At 44.1% G+C, this 13,024-nt stretch overlaps 1 protein-coding gene across 2 annotated transcripts in view; it reads right to left on the bottom strand.

The window, feature by feature from the left end:
- Positions 1-6,221: 6,221 nt before the first annotated feature.
- The window catches only part of PI4KA (phosphatidylinositol 4-kinase alpha), a 52,503-nt gene continuing 45,700 nt past the window's right edge, over positions 6,222-13,024 (bottom strand). For both annotated transcript variants that reach the window (XM_040081196.1, XM_040081198.2), the window contains exons 46-55: positions 12,642-12,714; positions 12,412-12,482; positions 11,715-11,824; positions 11,022-11,126; positions 10,444-10,569; positions 10,005-10,125; positions 9,231-9,390; positions 8,296-8,385; positions 8,017-8,100; positions 6,222-6,929 (exon numbers count right to left, since the gene is read on the bottom strand). In XM_040081196.1, coding sequence (XP_039937130.1) covers positions 6,878-6,929; positions 8,017-8,100; positions 8,296-8,385; positions 9,231-9,390; positions 10,005-10,125; positions 10,444-10,569; positions 11,022-11,126; positions 11,715-11,824; positions 12,412-12,482; positions 12,642-12,714 — 992 coding nt within the window. In that variant the 3' untranslated portion in view covers positions 6,222-6,877. The remainder of the gene's footprint in view (positions 6,930-8,016; positions 8,101-8,295; positions 8,386-9,230; positions 9,391-10,004; positions 10,126-10,443; positions 10,570-11,021; positions 11,127-11,714; positions 11,825-12,411; positions 12,483-12,641; positions 12,715-13,024) is intronic.

Below are 13,024 nucleotides of genomic sequence, written 5' to 3' on the forward strand. Positions count from 1 at the left end.
AAAATGCATTTCCTTTTTGTCCCTTGGAAGGTCAAAAACCTCCCCAGCAGAATATGCTGGAATACAAACAGCCAAGCTCTTGAGCAATTTCATATCTGATATTCAGGTACTCGCTAGCTCTACCACTCAGTGCGTGCCGTGACAGATATGTCACAAGTAAAGGTCACGGCAAGGTTTTCCCTGCCAGACTTGCCCGCTTTACAGGAACGGAGAATTTGTGCCTGCTCAGTTGCTCGGTCCTGCGTCCCAGGCACGGTGGCTTGTTTCGGAGTGCCCTCTGCCGCCCAGCCCGCAGACCTGCGAGCCTGCGGGGAACGAGGCCGGGACCATGAGCGGGATCTCGGTTAAGGACGGACAGCAGACAGCGCCATTCAGCTTCACGGGCCCATCAGAGGCCCCCGTTAGAGCCGAGCCCTGAGTTCAGGATCTGAGTCTGACTGCCTTAGCTCTAAAGGTTTGCACGCACTGCCACCCACCAGGGCTGCAGAAACAATTGATTTTCAGGTCTGTTTCCTGGGACAACTCTACCTCAGCTCATCCCCGACACCTCACAAACCTCTTGCCCAGTTCTCATCTGGGATCTGAGGCAGAAAAAGCAGCATATGCCCCTTGCACTGGCACTGCTGGGATTCTTCCTTTGCAGCCATAGGAGGCAGCTTTACTCTCCACTTCCACCCAGCCCATCTCATCTAAGTGACGGGTAACTCCTGTCTCCAAAGGAAAATAGGAAAGCTGACTAGTCCAAGATGTGGAGCCAGGAATCCCTTTGGGGGTCAGCAGGCCTCTGAAAACTGCACCAGAAACAGTTTCTGTCTAGGTGGTAAGAGATCGGGTATTCTAGAACGTTCTATTAATTACAACCAATACCAGGCAAAATTCTTTAGTCTCGCTATCATACTCACCCCTCTAAAAATCCTGACCCTGCACTTACCCCTTTCTGTTCAAGCTGGTGCAGGCAGCCAAGCATGACACCAAGGCTGGAGTTTCTGACTCCCAGTGCCAGAGTATAATGTGATTTTTTTTACTTACCTAGGTTAATACAGTCCTTTCAATAAAGTTCTTTTAAGCACAACACCCATAAGTATCTTTATTAGATCACTCACTCGTGTCCAGCCAGGTACCACACAGGCTTGGCACTGTCCTGCACAAGAAATAACTTCGCAGTACGTACAGGATTCTCTGTGCAGTGAGGTTGGGTTCTACAAACCTGTTTGGTCTGTGCTCCAGAGTCCTGTGAAGTTCTCAGCAAGGGAATGGTTTGCAGGCATGCATGCCAGGATGCACACATACAGCCTTCACCTGCATGCTAACTGCAAGCATCTTAAAAAATCTGAGATGAGGCAGTCAAAATATAACTTGCACTGGGGAAGAGAACTACATGAGAGTAATACATGATTGTATGTTGTTATCCAGAGTCAAATTCTTCTGAGATACCTCTCATATACCTCAACAAGGATGGAATTCCATTACTCTTCCCTTCTTACATCTGGATAGAAGTTACCACCCCACATGTTCACTCCCAATCAATACATGCAGCTAGAATTGTCTCCTAGATTTGCTACAATTCAGACATTTTCTCCTTTTTGACAGCAGAGCACAATTTCTTTTGTCAGGCTTGTCACTGCAAAGCTGGGACTACTTGCTTAAGAAGAGATCAAGACACAGTCCTAGATCTGCCTGTTACCCATGAAGGGTTTTTAATTCCAAAAGGTGTGTGTGGAGCATCAGGGTATGTAGCAGTCTTTGTGTGAGCACTTACAATAATGACTTCCAACTCCCTTCCCCTTTTGGCTGCCACGGTTTCCTTGGGAAGGGATACCTGAATGCAGCCAGGTAGGTAACCTCTCCCTTCAGTGAACTGACAGCCTTTGTTGTTTGTCTGTGTGATTACTGTGATTACTAATCTGTGTCACTGTGTCATCCTCCTGCTCTGCTCTCCCCTGCCAGGCAGCAGAGCCACGTAGAAAGATAATAAAACTTAACACAAGCCTGGTCACAATTTCTCACTGCCACAGTAAGCACTGAGGCTCCCCGTGGCTGTGCTGACCCAGGAGAGGTGTTAGAGTAACAACTCACAGCAACATTATCACTGCTATTAGGCCACTGATACTGTACCAGAAATAAACACAAAGGTGTCACCTGTAACTACAAAGCTTTAGACACAGAGCTGCTGCAGTGGCAAGGGCCCAGCAGAAACCCACTCGTGGGCAGGCTGTGCTAGTTACTAACCAGCTGGTGCCAGGGCTGCGTTACCAGAGTTCATCTGTTCATCTGCTCCTGCCAGCTAAGGAGCTTATGTAATAATTACAGCATGTAACCTTACAAATCTTACTTCCCCAGGAGTGTAACCCTTACTGTGGCCTCCCAAATGCAGAATCCTTACAGAAACAGAGGAGGCACCAAAAAACCTCAAACAAACCAGTCCACAAACTGTAGGTAACAGTGATCCTTTGCATCCTTTGCACATGTAGATAAGATTCTATCAGAGAGCCTTTGTCTAGAAAGGATCCCTTGTGTACGCTGTCTTTTGAGCAGATTTTAGTCCTTGTTACATGGAATAAGCAAAACTGTCAGGTCTTAACACCAAATAGCACAGGCACAATATTCTTCAAAAAGTCATAGAATTAGTCTTGCTTGAAGCAGTATGTACATTCAGAACAAATTATTTTTTTAATTCCTTTTTTTTTTTTTTTTTTAATTGCATTCATGTGGAAGCAAAGGGAAAGAATGGACATATTTATGATAGAAAGGACAAAAAACCCACAAAAGTCATCCAAACCATTCTGTTGGCCTCAATCCCTTCCCCCCTCTCCAGCATTTTTCCAAGGAGAGCTCTAGCTCCTCTTTCCATGTTGACTCATTCCATTGGCTCCCCCAGCGAGCTCCCATTCGCTGCCCACATCAGCCCCGATGCTGTGCAGGATGTGCTGGGTGCCTGCAGGGGGTACCGCGACCCCGCGCACCAGCCAGAACATCACAGAGGCGCGTTGTGCTAACCGAGGGGATTGCTGAGCTTCAGTCTCTAACACACATAATGAGATTAGCATTTGAATAGTGCTGATCAGGTTACCAGTAGCTCTGAACCCCGGGTCCATTAGATGCAAATGAATCACTATAAATTTTGCTCCTTTCTTAAAGGCTCTTTATATGCATGGCCAATGCAGAAAGAACTGCAGTGGGTACTGGGTACTGTCTCTCTGTCTCTCACCATGACTGGGAATTTCTGAGAGTGGAGAAACCATAGGAGCATCTTCCTTAGATTTTTTTTTTTTTTTTTTTTTTTTAATGTGACTTTTCTCCCAAGGCTGCACAGGCATCAGGACACATTCTGGCATAAAGTTAAGAGACAAAATCCTTCACAATACCTTCATGTGGGTCTTAATTCTATCTGTTTTAATTACCTGAGTAACTTGAAAGTCCTGCCAGCCTCCCTTGTGTCAAGGACATATCCTTCCCTGGTGGGAGGATGAAGGTGAGATAAGTCTGTGGTGTCTCCAGCTGCATTGATTCAGTATCTCAGGAGCACTTGCAGTATTGTGGGGTGGCTCAGCATTCTCGCCTCCTCAGTCTCCCTGGAGGAAGATACAGTACACAACCCATTTAGGAGGAATCTGCAGGGTACTGCCTTGCGTGATTAAATGTAAACAGTCTAATCCCCTTCCTAATCTCAGCGGACACTCAATTACAGGGGAGTTTTCTCCCAGGTCTGTGCTGCAGGAAGGAACCCTGATGGGAGGGGAAGGGAAGAAGGCACAGTCAACTTCAGAAAATGAAATCTGCCGATGTCAGGTAAGCTCTGGCACACACCAGAGCTCACCTGACACTACAGTGAAAACAGAAGTCACAGGAGCCTATAATTTCTTCTAAAATGGAGATTTAACACATTCACAACATTCTGCAAGATTCATAGCAGTACAAAATGATGCAACCATGATATTCAAATGCAGCCATTTGAGGGTTTTTTTTTCTTCTTAGAGTAACTACACTCAATTGACTTCAGCTGCTTTCACTTCTCTGAACAAACTCGAGAGAAGAAACTAAGACCACATTAGCTCTCCAGACAGCCTGACTGAAGCAAGCACTGTGAAGAACACTCAAACCCATTCACATCCCAATACAAAACCCTGGATGGCCTTAATTGCATTCCAGCAAATCCTGGGCATCCTATGCTAGAATACACACAAATTGCTATGTGGTTTGAGATTTGCAACTAGGAGCAGCTTTCTGATTACCAGAGCTCCATTTATTATTTCTAATATTATTATTCAGCAGCTAATTACTCACTTCTAGCCCTAGATATTTTTAACACGGTAGATTTATTTTGAGGTGCAGGAAAGTACATGCATATCAGCATTGACTTGAATTAACAAAATATTAGAACTCCTCACCACCTCCCCAGAGAAGAAGCCTTCACATCTTCTCACTCCACCTGCTCCTCGTTAAAGGAAAGGTGTGAGGATGTTTACCACATTTGTAGTGTCAATCAGCTCCTTTCCTATGGAGCCTAAATAGGTTCAACTAGCCGCAGGCACAAAGCACCAAAATTACTCCATGTCCCAGTTGGTTATATAATAAATCTGAATTAAATCAATAATTAAAGCAGTTCTTGCATGCTACTTCTCCCTGATGAGCCTCCAAACCTTTTCAGAAAGCCAGTGGCACTTCCCCATAATGAGAAAAGGGGCTTGGAGCCCACTTTGCTGTAAGCCACCCACTGCACAGGAAGAGACAAGACCCACTTTAACACCCATGGCAAAAGCAGGTGTGAATTTTGAATGCAGCCCACCCTGGAAAAGGGACAGGCCCTTCAGGGCACCACACACAAGACCCACCCTGAAGGCCTGAAGGCAGAGCCAAAACGCTGCCCTGGCTGCCCCCTCTCAGGCTCCCTGAGCTGTGAGCTCAGTGCAGCTCCCTTCTCTGCAGAGATGTCCTCAGTCACCCTGGCTTCAGGCTGAGGAGGTCCTCTTAGCAGCTCCTGCTGCCTGGGCCCCAGGGACACGCTGGGAGACTTAAAAGCTGACCCAGGTGCTCAGAAATGCACACTCCCAAAGGGAAGGCGTGGGCACGGCCATATCATCGGCCTACCATCCCCTCAGACAGGGACCACCCTGACATGCCGCAACAGCCCCGCTTCTGCGGAACCACCCCCCGGCCTGGGCAGCTACAGCCCCAAACCACGCCCCACAGGGTCACATCTGAGTCCCACAAACCGTGGATGAACAGAGCTAGGCGTTCCTCACACCACAGAACCCCACTTCAGGGCTGTTCCCCCCTCCCCACCATGACAAAGCCCCACCTTAGGGCCGGGCCCATCTCACGGCAAAGTCTCGCGCCAGGGCTGGGTCTCCCTCACGACGCCTCCGCTCCTCAGCGCTGATACTCGGGGCGCTGATCCGTGTCCCGTTCACCCGCTGTGCTTCAGGACAGTGTGTCGCGCCCCCTCCAACCCTCAGGGCTCGTTCTCCCCCACGACGCCACCACCCTTCACTCCTGGGGGCTATGTCCCGCACGCCCCTCAGGGCTCGGTGTCCCTCAGGGCGGCCGCTGTCCCTCAGGGCCGGATACCCCTCAGGGCCGCGAGTCCCTCAAGGCTCGGTGTCCCTCAGGGCCCAGTGTCCCTCCAGGCTGCTGTCCCTCAGGGCCCAGTGTGCCTCCAGGCTGCTGTCCCTCAGGGCTCGGTGTCCCTCAGCGCTGCTGCCCCTCAGGGCCGAGGCCGCCCCCCCCCACCCCTCACGCCGGTGCTCGCGCTCGCCGCGGTGGCGGCGGGCCGCTAGGGGGCGCCCCGGGCCCCGCCCAGGCCTGGCACTCCCTTCCCTCCCTGAGGGCACGACCCGGACACTCGGGAAAAGCTCCCCAAAAGGGAAAAATGCCCCTAGAGATGGGAAAAAATCCCCTAAAGAGAGGACAGCCCCTGTGTTGGAGAACGCATGTAGAAGGACAAACATGTAGAAAGGGGAAAAAAAATCCCTGAAAGACCTATATCCGAGCCCAGGATAGAGGTCCTTAGTCAGCAACACTGGGGAGCTTTACCTTGGCCCTACATTCCAGCTCTTGCACTAAACATTTATTTTATGAATGAAAAATGTCACTTGAGATGGACAAGCAACTGAAGAAGAAATGAGATTTCTCTATTAGAAAGAAAGGGCATAATATAATGAACAGTACCCAAATGTGCAGAGTGATGTATATACACACTAAAAATAGCACAGGGCAAAACATTTGCAACAGACACGAAGTCTAACGTCTTTTATTACATTTTGTAGATTAAATATATCTTCAGTAGAGTCTCTTTTTAAAACACACAAAAGGAAAAAATACATTCTTCATGTACATATGAAATACTGACCATGTAGCAGGGACCATGTACAGTGCAAAGTATGAACACAGCTACACAGACATCACCACCTTGGATGATTATCAAGCTTTTTCTACAGTAAAATTGGAACGAGTTAACATTTCTGTTTCCAATGAGAAATCCACACCCTTTCCTTTCCATGGCATTTTGTGCAATTATGCAGGAAAGAGTTTAATTTACCTTTTAAAGATATTATAAAATCCTTGCATTGCATGAAAAATTATCGAACTCCTCAAGCTTTACCACTTTCACACATTCATAATCTTAATACAATTTTTATTGTGATTGCAACCCGACTCCAGAAATCCAGGGCAAAACGGTAATATCTATAACCTGGTTTAGAGAAAGGAATGAATCAGAACTGATTGTTGCAATGTCCAGGAAACATGTACCCAACATGTACACACACACAGAGCGGGTGGAAGATAGCGAGGTGTGACAGAGCATCTCCTGTTTGTCACAAGCTTGGAGCGAGGGCACGGGGTTGCACGTTTCACTTCGGCAGTGGATCTCTAGTGTCTAGTAGGGGATGTCATTCTGGTAGTACTGGATCATGTCATATGTTCTACTCCTACAGAAGAAAAGCAAAGCCAGAGGTAAGTAAAAGTTTAAAAAAACACTGCACCCATTGTCAAGAAACATTCATCAGGATCCCACAGAGACAAAACGTGGGTGAAGGAAATCAGCTGCTAATCAAAACTAGCCCTTCATTCTTTGAAGGCATTGTGAAGGCCCAGTTACTGTTATGGACAGCACAAAACATCCTGCTCTTGTTTAAACTAGTTTAAAAAAGTATTTCCACACTTCTTAGTGCGGCAACAGCATCAGCAACTTGGATCCTGTGTTTGGAGAAGCCACAAGCACGTCACATGGCATTTGCAGTTTGTTTTAGGAGAAGGAAATGCACAGTGAATGAATCAAGATCATCAGGGATGCATGGAGATAGTATTATGCGGAAATAAAACTCATCTTAATTAAGCAGAATGATAATAATGAAAATAAAAGTGCAGGGGAAAAAAGAACATTAACAGCAGCATCTCTGATGAGTGACTGAGCAAACAGATCTCAGCTTGTTACAGATAACTCAATTATCCATGGGCAGAGCTTATTCAGGTCACAGATTATCATCCCACACGTAGAAAAGCTCAAGCTTGTCAGAACTAAGCTGGTTGTGGCCATTCACACAGCAGTGTCACTGCCTTCACCCCCCAGCATTAGTCTAAGATTGTGAGCAGGTGCACTAGCAAGCACTGGAACCATCCATTCTAGTGGGGCTGTATCTGAGCCAGTGAGTGGCAACAATCTCAAGCTGATCCCATTTGGAACTACACAAGAGTTTGTATTAGACTCTCCAATATATCCCACAAACTCTGTATTATCTAGCATAATAAAACAGGCACTTCAGATATTTAACTATTACATTTATTCTTCGGACTAACCAGCCTTGCTATTTGACCATCCTAGACTTAAGTCTCCCTTCCCAGCACAAAACAGAGGAGATGCAGCACGTTCAGAAACAAAGCTGCTATCCTGCACTATCTGAATATCAAAGACTCAAAAATTTTTGGTATCTGACTGATAAAACTACTTTTCAGCTCTGCTCAAAGCCTGATGACCTTCCTTCAGCCATAGGAAGAAGACATGCATAGAAGCCAAACCTGTTGCTAAGGAAACAATTCTGGATGATCTTGATGATGAAAGTTGCAGCTTCCCTTTCAGTCATGTTGGGGCTGAACCTGTGCCTATATGCAGAAAATCACAAACAAATAAGAGAAAATTATTGAGGTTTCCTTTGAACATAGTACAAATGTGTCTTTGCACAAGCTCCGCCTGGTGTGATTTCACTTGCTGCAATTACCTACTTCTTGTGTTCATTTGGTACAAATGACATAACATCTTACTAAAACAACCCTTTCCAGTTCACACTGCTGACTTACTTCAACAGCTTGATTGTCTGCCCTCGGAAACAGGGCAGCCCTGTATCCAACATCAACGTAACCAGCGAGACCACAGCATCCATGTAGGGCCTAGAGAAAAAGCACAAAAACATCAGAGCACTCACTCCTGCAGCCTTAGCAGGTAAAGCAGACAAGCTGAGGAGTTCAATGAGCTGGATCCCACCTTTTTCTGTAATTAAATCGACACAGATAATCCTCTTACATTTGCTGGTGAAGCTACACCATTGCTTGCAATCTGTCACTCTAATTAAATGTCACTCCTTTATGCTGTATTGTCAGATAGTCAGAATGCTGCAAGATGAAGTCTCAAGAAGGATTATGCAAAGTAATGCTTCAGCAAACAACATTTCTTTGGCATCAGAAAGGTGAAGCAATGCACCAAGACAGTACAAAAGGCAACCAGAAACCAGCAACACCACAGGAACATACTATCTTTTAATCTTAATTACTCTGTTTAATTCTTTGCTACATCAGCCCAGCTTCCCTTCTCCTTCCTGTTCTCTTGCTCGGAACATTTATTATCTACTAGGCTATTACTCTGCTACTTGAGTGACACATTTGCTTTGCCACAAGAACTTTGTCCAGACTGTTCCCCCTCAAGGAACTAAAATGATCTTGACCCCAAGACAGTAGTTTCTTATTGTATTAACAGTGCACTAAATTGTGTGAGGAAATGTGTGAAACAACACATTTATTAACTGAATATATAAAATTTTAAAATATAACATAAAGACAGAAAAAATACCAAAAAGCTCTAAAATAGAAGGATTACAGCATTGTTTCAAAGTTTGCAAGACATACCAGGACAGTCAACAGGCTCAGACTCCCTACAAATCAACATTTGTTATTATTTATCTTCTCATCTGGCTTTGGGCATGCAAGAACTTCCACTTTGAGCAGCTAAGAAACCTTACCTGACTGCCAGATATCCTCTGACACACATCTCCATAAACCATTTGAACGGCGTTGCCTCCATCTTCCCTCCCATTATCATCACCATCTCATCAGTCAGTTTAATGTCAGGCTCCCAACCCAGGTTTCCACCAGGTGAGCTCTCAAACATGAATCCAAAATCTGCGCACAAAAGATAAACTGCCTCATAAACTTTATACAGGAGCAAGAGCGGTGGATTGCATGCATTAATGTAAACATTTTAACTCCAACTGGAAAAAAGCTTTGGTGAAGTGTAAAACCAAAAAAAGCATCATCACCACGACATGAGAATAGATGTGAGAATGGTGATATCAAATAAGCTGCTGAAATATTTGTTCAGTTCCAGAAAAGCAAAGCTAAAGCAGAGGTTACAGCCCCACACAATTATATAAATTCAATTGTCAAGTTTGATTCATACCCTTGCAGTGATGAAAGGAAACCAAAGACAAGTTTCTATAATTACACACATGCACGCATGTATCCGTGCATGAGGACATAAACATGTGTCATCCATACATGTGTGTATATACTTTCCTGAACCTGACAAAACTTCGCAGAGCTAAATTTACACAGAAGCAGCCAACGCAAACACACAACACTTAAAATGCATGAAAACCTTCCATGTATGTTTACAAACAGTGAAATCAGGATACAGATGGATCTCAAAGGGGAAATGGCTTATTATCTGTTACCAGCAATACTTAAAAGCAGAAAGCAAAGGTAATAAATGACATTCAGAGGTGCATATGACTGACCAATATGAATGATGTGTCCCTGTTTGTCCAGCATGATGTTGCCATTGTGCCTGTCTTTAATCTGGAGCAGGAACAGGAGCAGACTGTAAGCAGCCATACTGCGGATGAAATTATAGCGAGCCTGTATGAACAAGTTAAAACAAATCAGAACAACTTACAGAATTTATTAACTCTCCATCAGGAGATGAGACAGATGAGCAAAGCTTTTCCCTTTCTTTCCATTCATGATTAGTTTGAAGCGATGTCCAGTGACACTCTCCATACATTCGTAGCTGCAATTAACTCTTTAGCTAACTCACTAATAGCTAAAAATGGATTAGCAGCACCAGGAACTAGATACAGCATTATAGTAGTCATTATGCAACTATTTGTCATTATTTCTTATAGGCAGAATGCCTCTCAGTTGATGTTTTGCTGTGCTTGCCCACTGATATTTTACCTTCTGGAATGCAAGGGTAGACTCATCTCCATATTGCCTTGTAAAATAATCATACATCCCAAAGTCTGTCTGCCTGCCCAGCTGGTCACGGGATGTGCAGTCAGGAATGCACTCAATAACACCACACTGGAGGGGAAGAAGAGGAACAGGTTTGTAAAGCATGCTCCCAAATAAATCTTGTTCATGGCTCTTGGCAGTCATACAGGTTCTCTGGGAAATATGGGGAAGCCTATAGATCACCAAATACAGAATTTTTAGTTTATTCATTTAAAAAAGTATATCCTCTCTTTTAGGATTTCCATGCAACTAAGACAAGCTCTGTGACTTTCCACTGCTTTGCACAACGTAGTTGCAGAAATCAAACAACATTTGCAAGCAGCAAAATTTCAGAGCCAAAAGCTTTAGAAAAGCAGGAAGCAAGAGAGGAAAGACTCTTTCTATTGCTGGTACTCCAAATACTTGGCATAAATGATATAGGCAGTACTTCCTTATAGCATGGAATTTTTATGTGTGCTGGAAGAAAGTATTTTTGAATTAGGAATGATTTTCTACAGCACTACAGTTAATTGTCCACTTACCCCTGGAGCTGTGGCCACCACTCTGTATGGAAACACAAAGAGATCCAGGCCTACCAGCTGAAATATGTTCTTGAAGAGATCGATGATTTGTAAAGCTAACATGTCCTGTCAGACAAGAAAAGAATTGCACAAACCTGGGTTACAGGTCATAAACCAGATTATAAACATGCTCTGAAGAACTCTGAAGTGAACATTAAGTTAAGCAGGTGTGCCGATGTGTGCTTGGCATGCGCTGTGGGGGAAATGAAAAGGGGAACTGATAAATGCTGTGTGAGTGGGGAGCAAGCAACACTGATGATTTAACTGCTTACCTAAGAATGAACTGCTGGTCACCCTCTGATAAAAGGGCTACTAATAACTCCAGGGATAATAACCAGCATTTCCTCTTAATCAATCAAACTTCAATGTACAAGATCCCACCTCAGGAACTACCACTATATTACCAATAGCTCAACTGAAAAATAAACTCTGTAAAATAATTTTAAGGCTTGGTAAGCCTGTCTTGACAGAACAGCCTTTATTTCCAAACTGAATTTTCCTAGGGGTACAACACAGTTCTCCCTTTCAGTCCGTAACTAGCAGAGATTACCGAAGTTTCAAAGAAAAATATTTCTGTACTAAAATGATTTTCTTCTAATGCATTAGCACCTAGAAATCTGTCTCCTCTAAGTGCAACGCCTGACAGCTTTGTACCTGTCGGCAGTCATCGCCCACTTTAAAGATGGCTGCCTGCCAGCAGGTGTTCTCACTGTCCTCGTTCTCTTCTGCACTTTCATCGATGGAGTCAGAGCGACACCGCAGACCTGCAACAAGAGAACCAAGCAAAACCCAGACGTGGACTTTAATTAGTAACTTTCTACCACGACAAGCCCTCTGCACTCAAACCCACAGCATTTTACCGCAGGTACACTGCAGGGATTTCTGCCTTAAGAGGTAATTATCAAAAGATAATTCCCTTTGTCTACTGGAATTAGAACATCTCAAACCAGTGTTCGTGATTTATCTAATAAATGCCTGCACTGCATTGAGCAAGTCAGCTGGAGACTCCCACAGAATGTCTTGTGAGAGAAAAAACGCCATAAACCTGGATTTTGCTACCGTATAAAAATCCACAAAAGGCAAGTGATTTCTATTTTAGTCTAAAATAACTGTTATAATTTTTTCAAGAGCCCTACATGGTTTGCTTCTCAGGACTTTAAAAAGGATTCAAGTTTTCAGAATTTTCTTCTCTCTTCCTTTGATCCAGTTTAATTTCTCAGCTGAACCACGGCAGATAAAATTCAACAGAAATAATTTTTCTGCAGGGGTACAGGTCACTAAGAGCAGGCAGTTTTAAAGGAATTGTTGAAAATTAATTAGTAGTATCAATAATTAAGTTGCAGTTACTAACCTTCTTTTTCAAGCTCACTGACTCCGCATCGTTTCACTTTAAATTTGGCCAGATAAGGTGCTTTTGCTGCACTAAATTACAGAAGAAACAAAGATGATTATGAGTGCAATTAGCCAAACAAAAATTTATTTAAAAATACTTGAATGTCAGTAATTAACTTAACAAGCATATGTAAATATAACTATAATTATAACTATAAATAGAAAATAAAAATAACAAGAGCATGGTACCTCTGCATAGGAGTTCCTGACTTGTAATCAATATCCAGAACAATTGCTTCAGGATTGCTGGGCAAGTAACAGCCTGCAAAACAGAGCAGACAGCTGAGAACAAATCCACTGGCTAGTGAGACAATGCAAGCTGGACAATAACTGATGTCAGTGTCTACAACTTCAATACATAGTTTTGAGTTAATGTTAGAGAGAAACTGGAGATTATCTGTGAGCCATGAAGGCTGTGATATCCTTTGCATTAGTGAGAGATTCCCAGAAACTAATAAAATACAGTGTTGAGGTAATACTGCAGAACCTATACGCAAAAAGGTAGAGAGAGGGCATCTCTTACAACAGTTCTGCATTAGATGTGGCAGCAGCCCCAGTGCACTGGGCAGTGC

This window comes from Hirundo rustica, chromosome 17 (assembly GCF_015227805.2).
Source record: "Hirundo rustica isolate bHirRus1 chromosome 17, bHirRus1.pri.v3, whole genome shotgun sequence".
NCBI classification, from domain to species: Eukaryota; Metazoa; Chordata; class Aves; order Passeriformes; family Hirundinidae; genus Hirundo; species Hirundo rustica.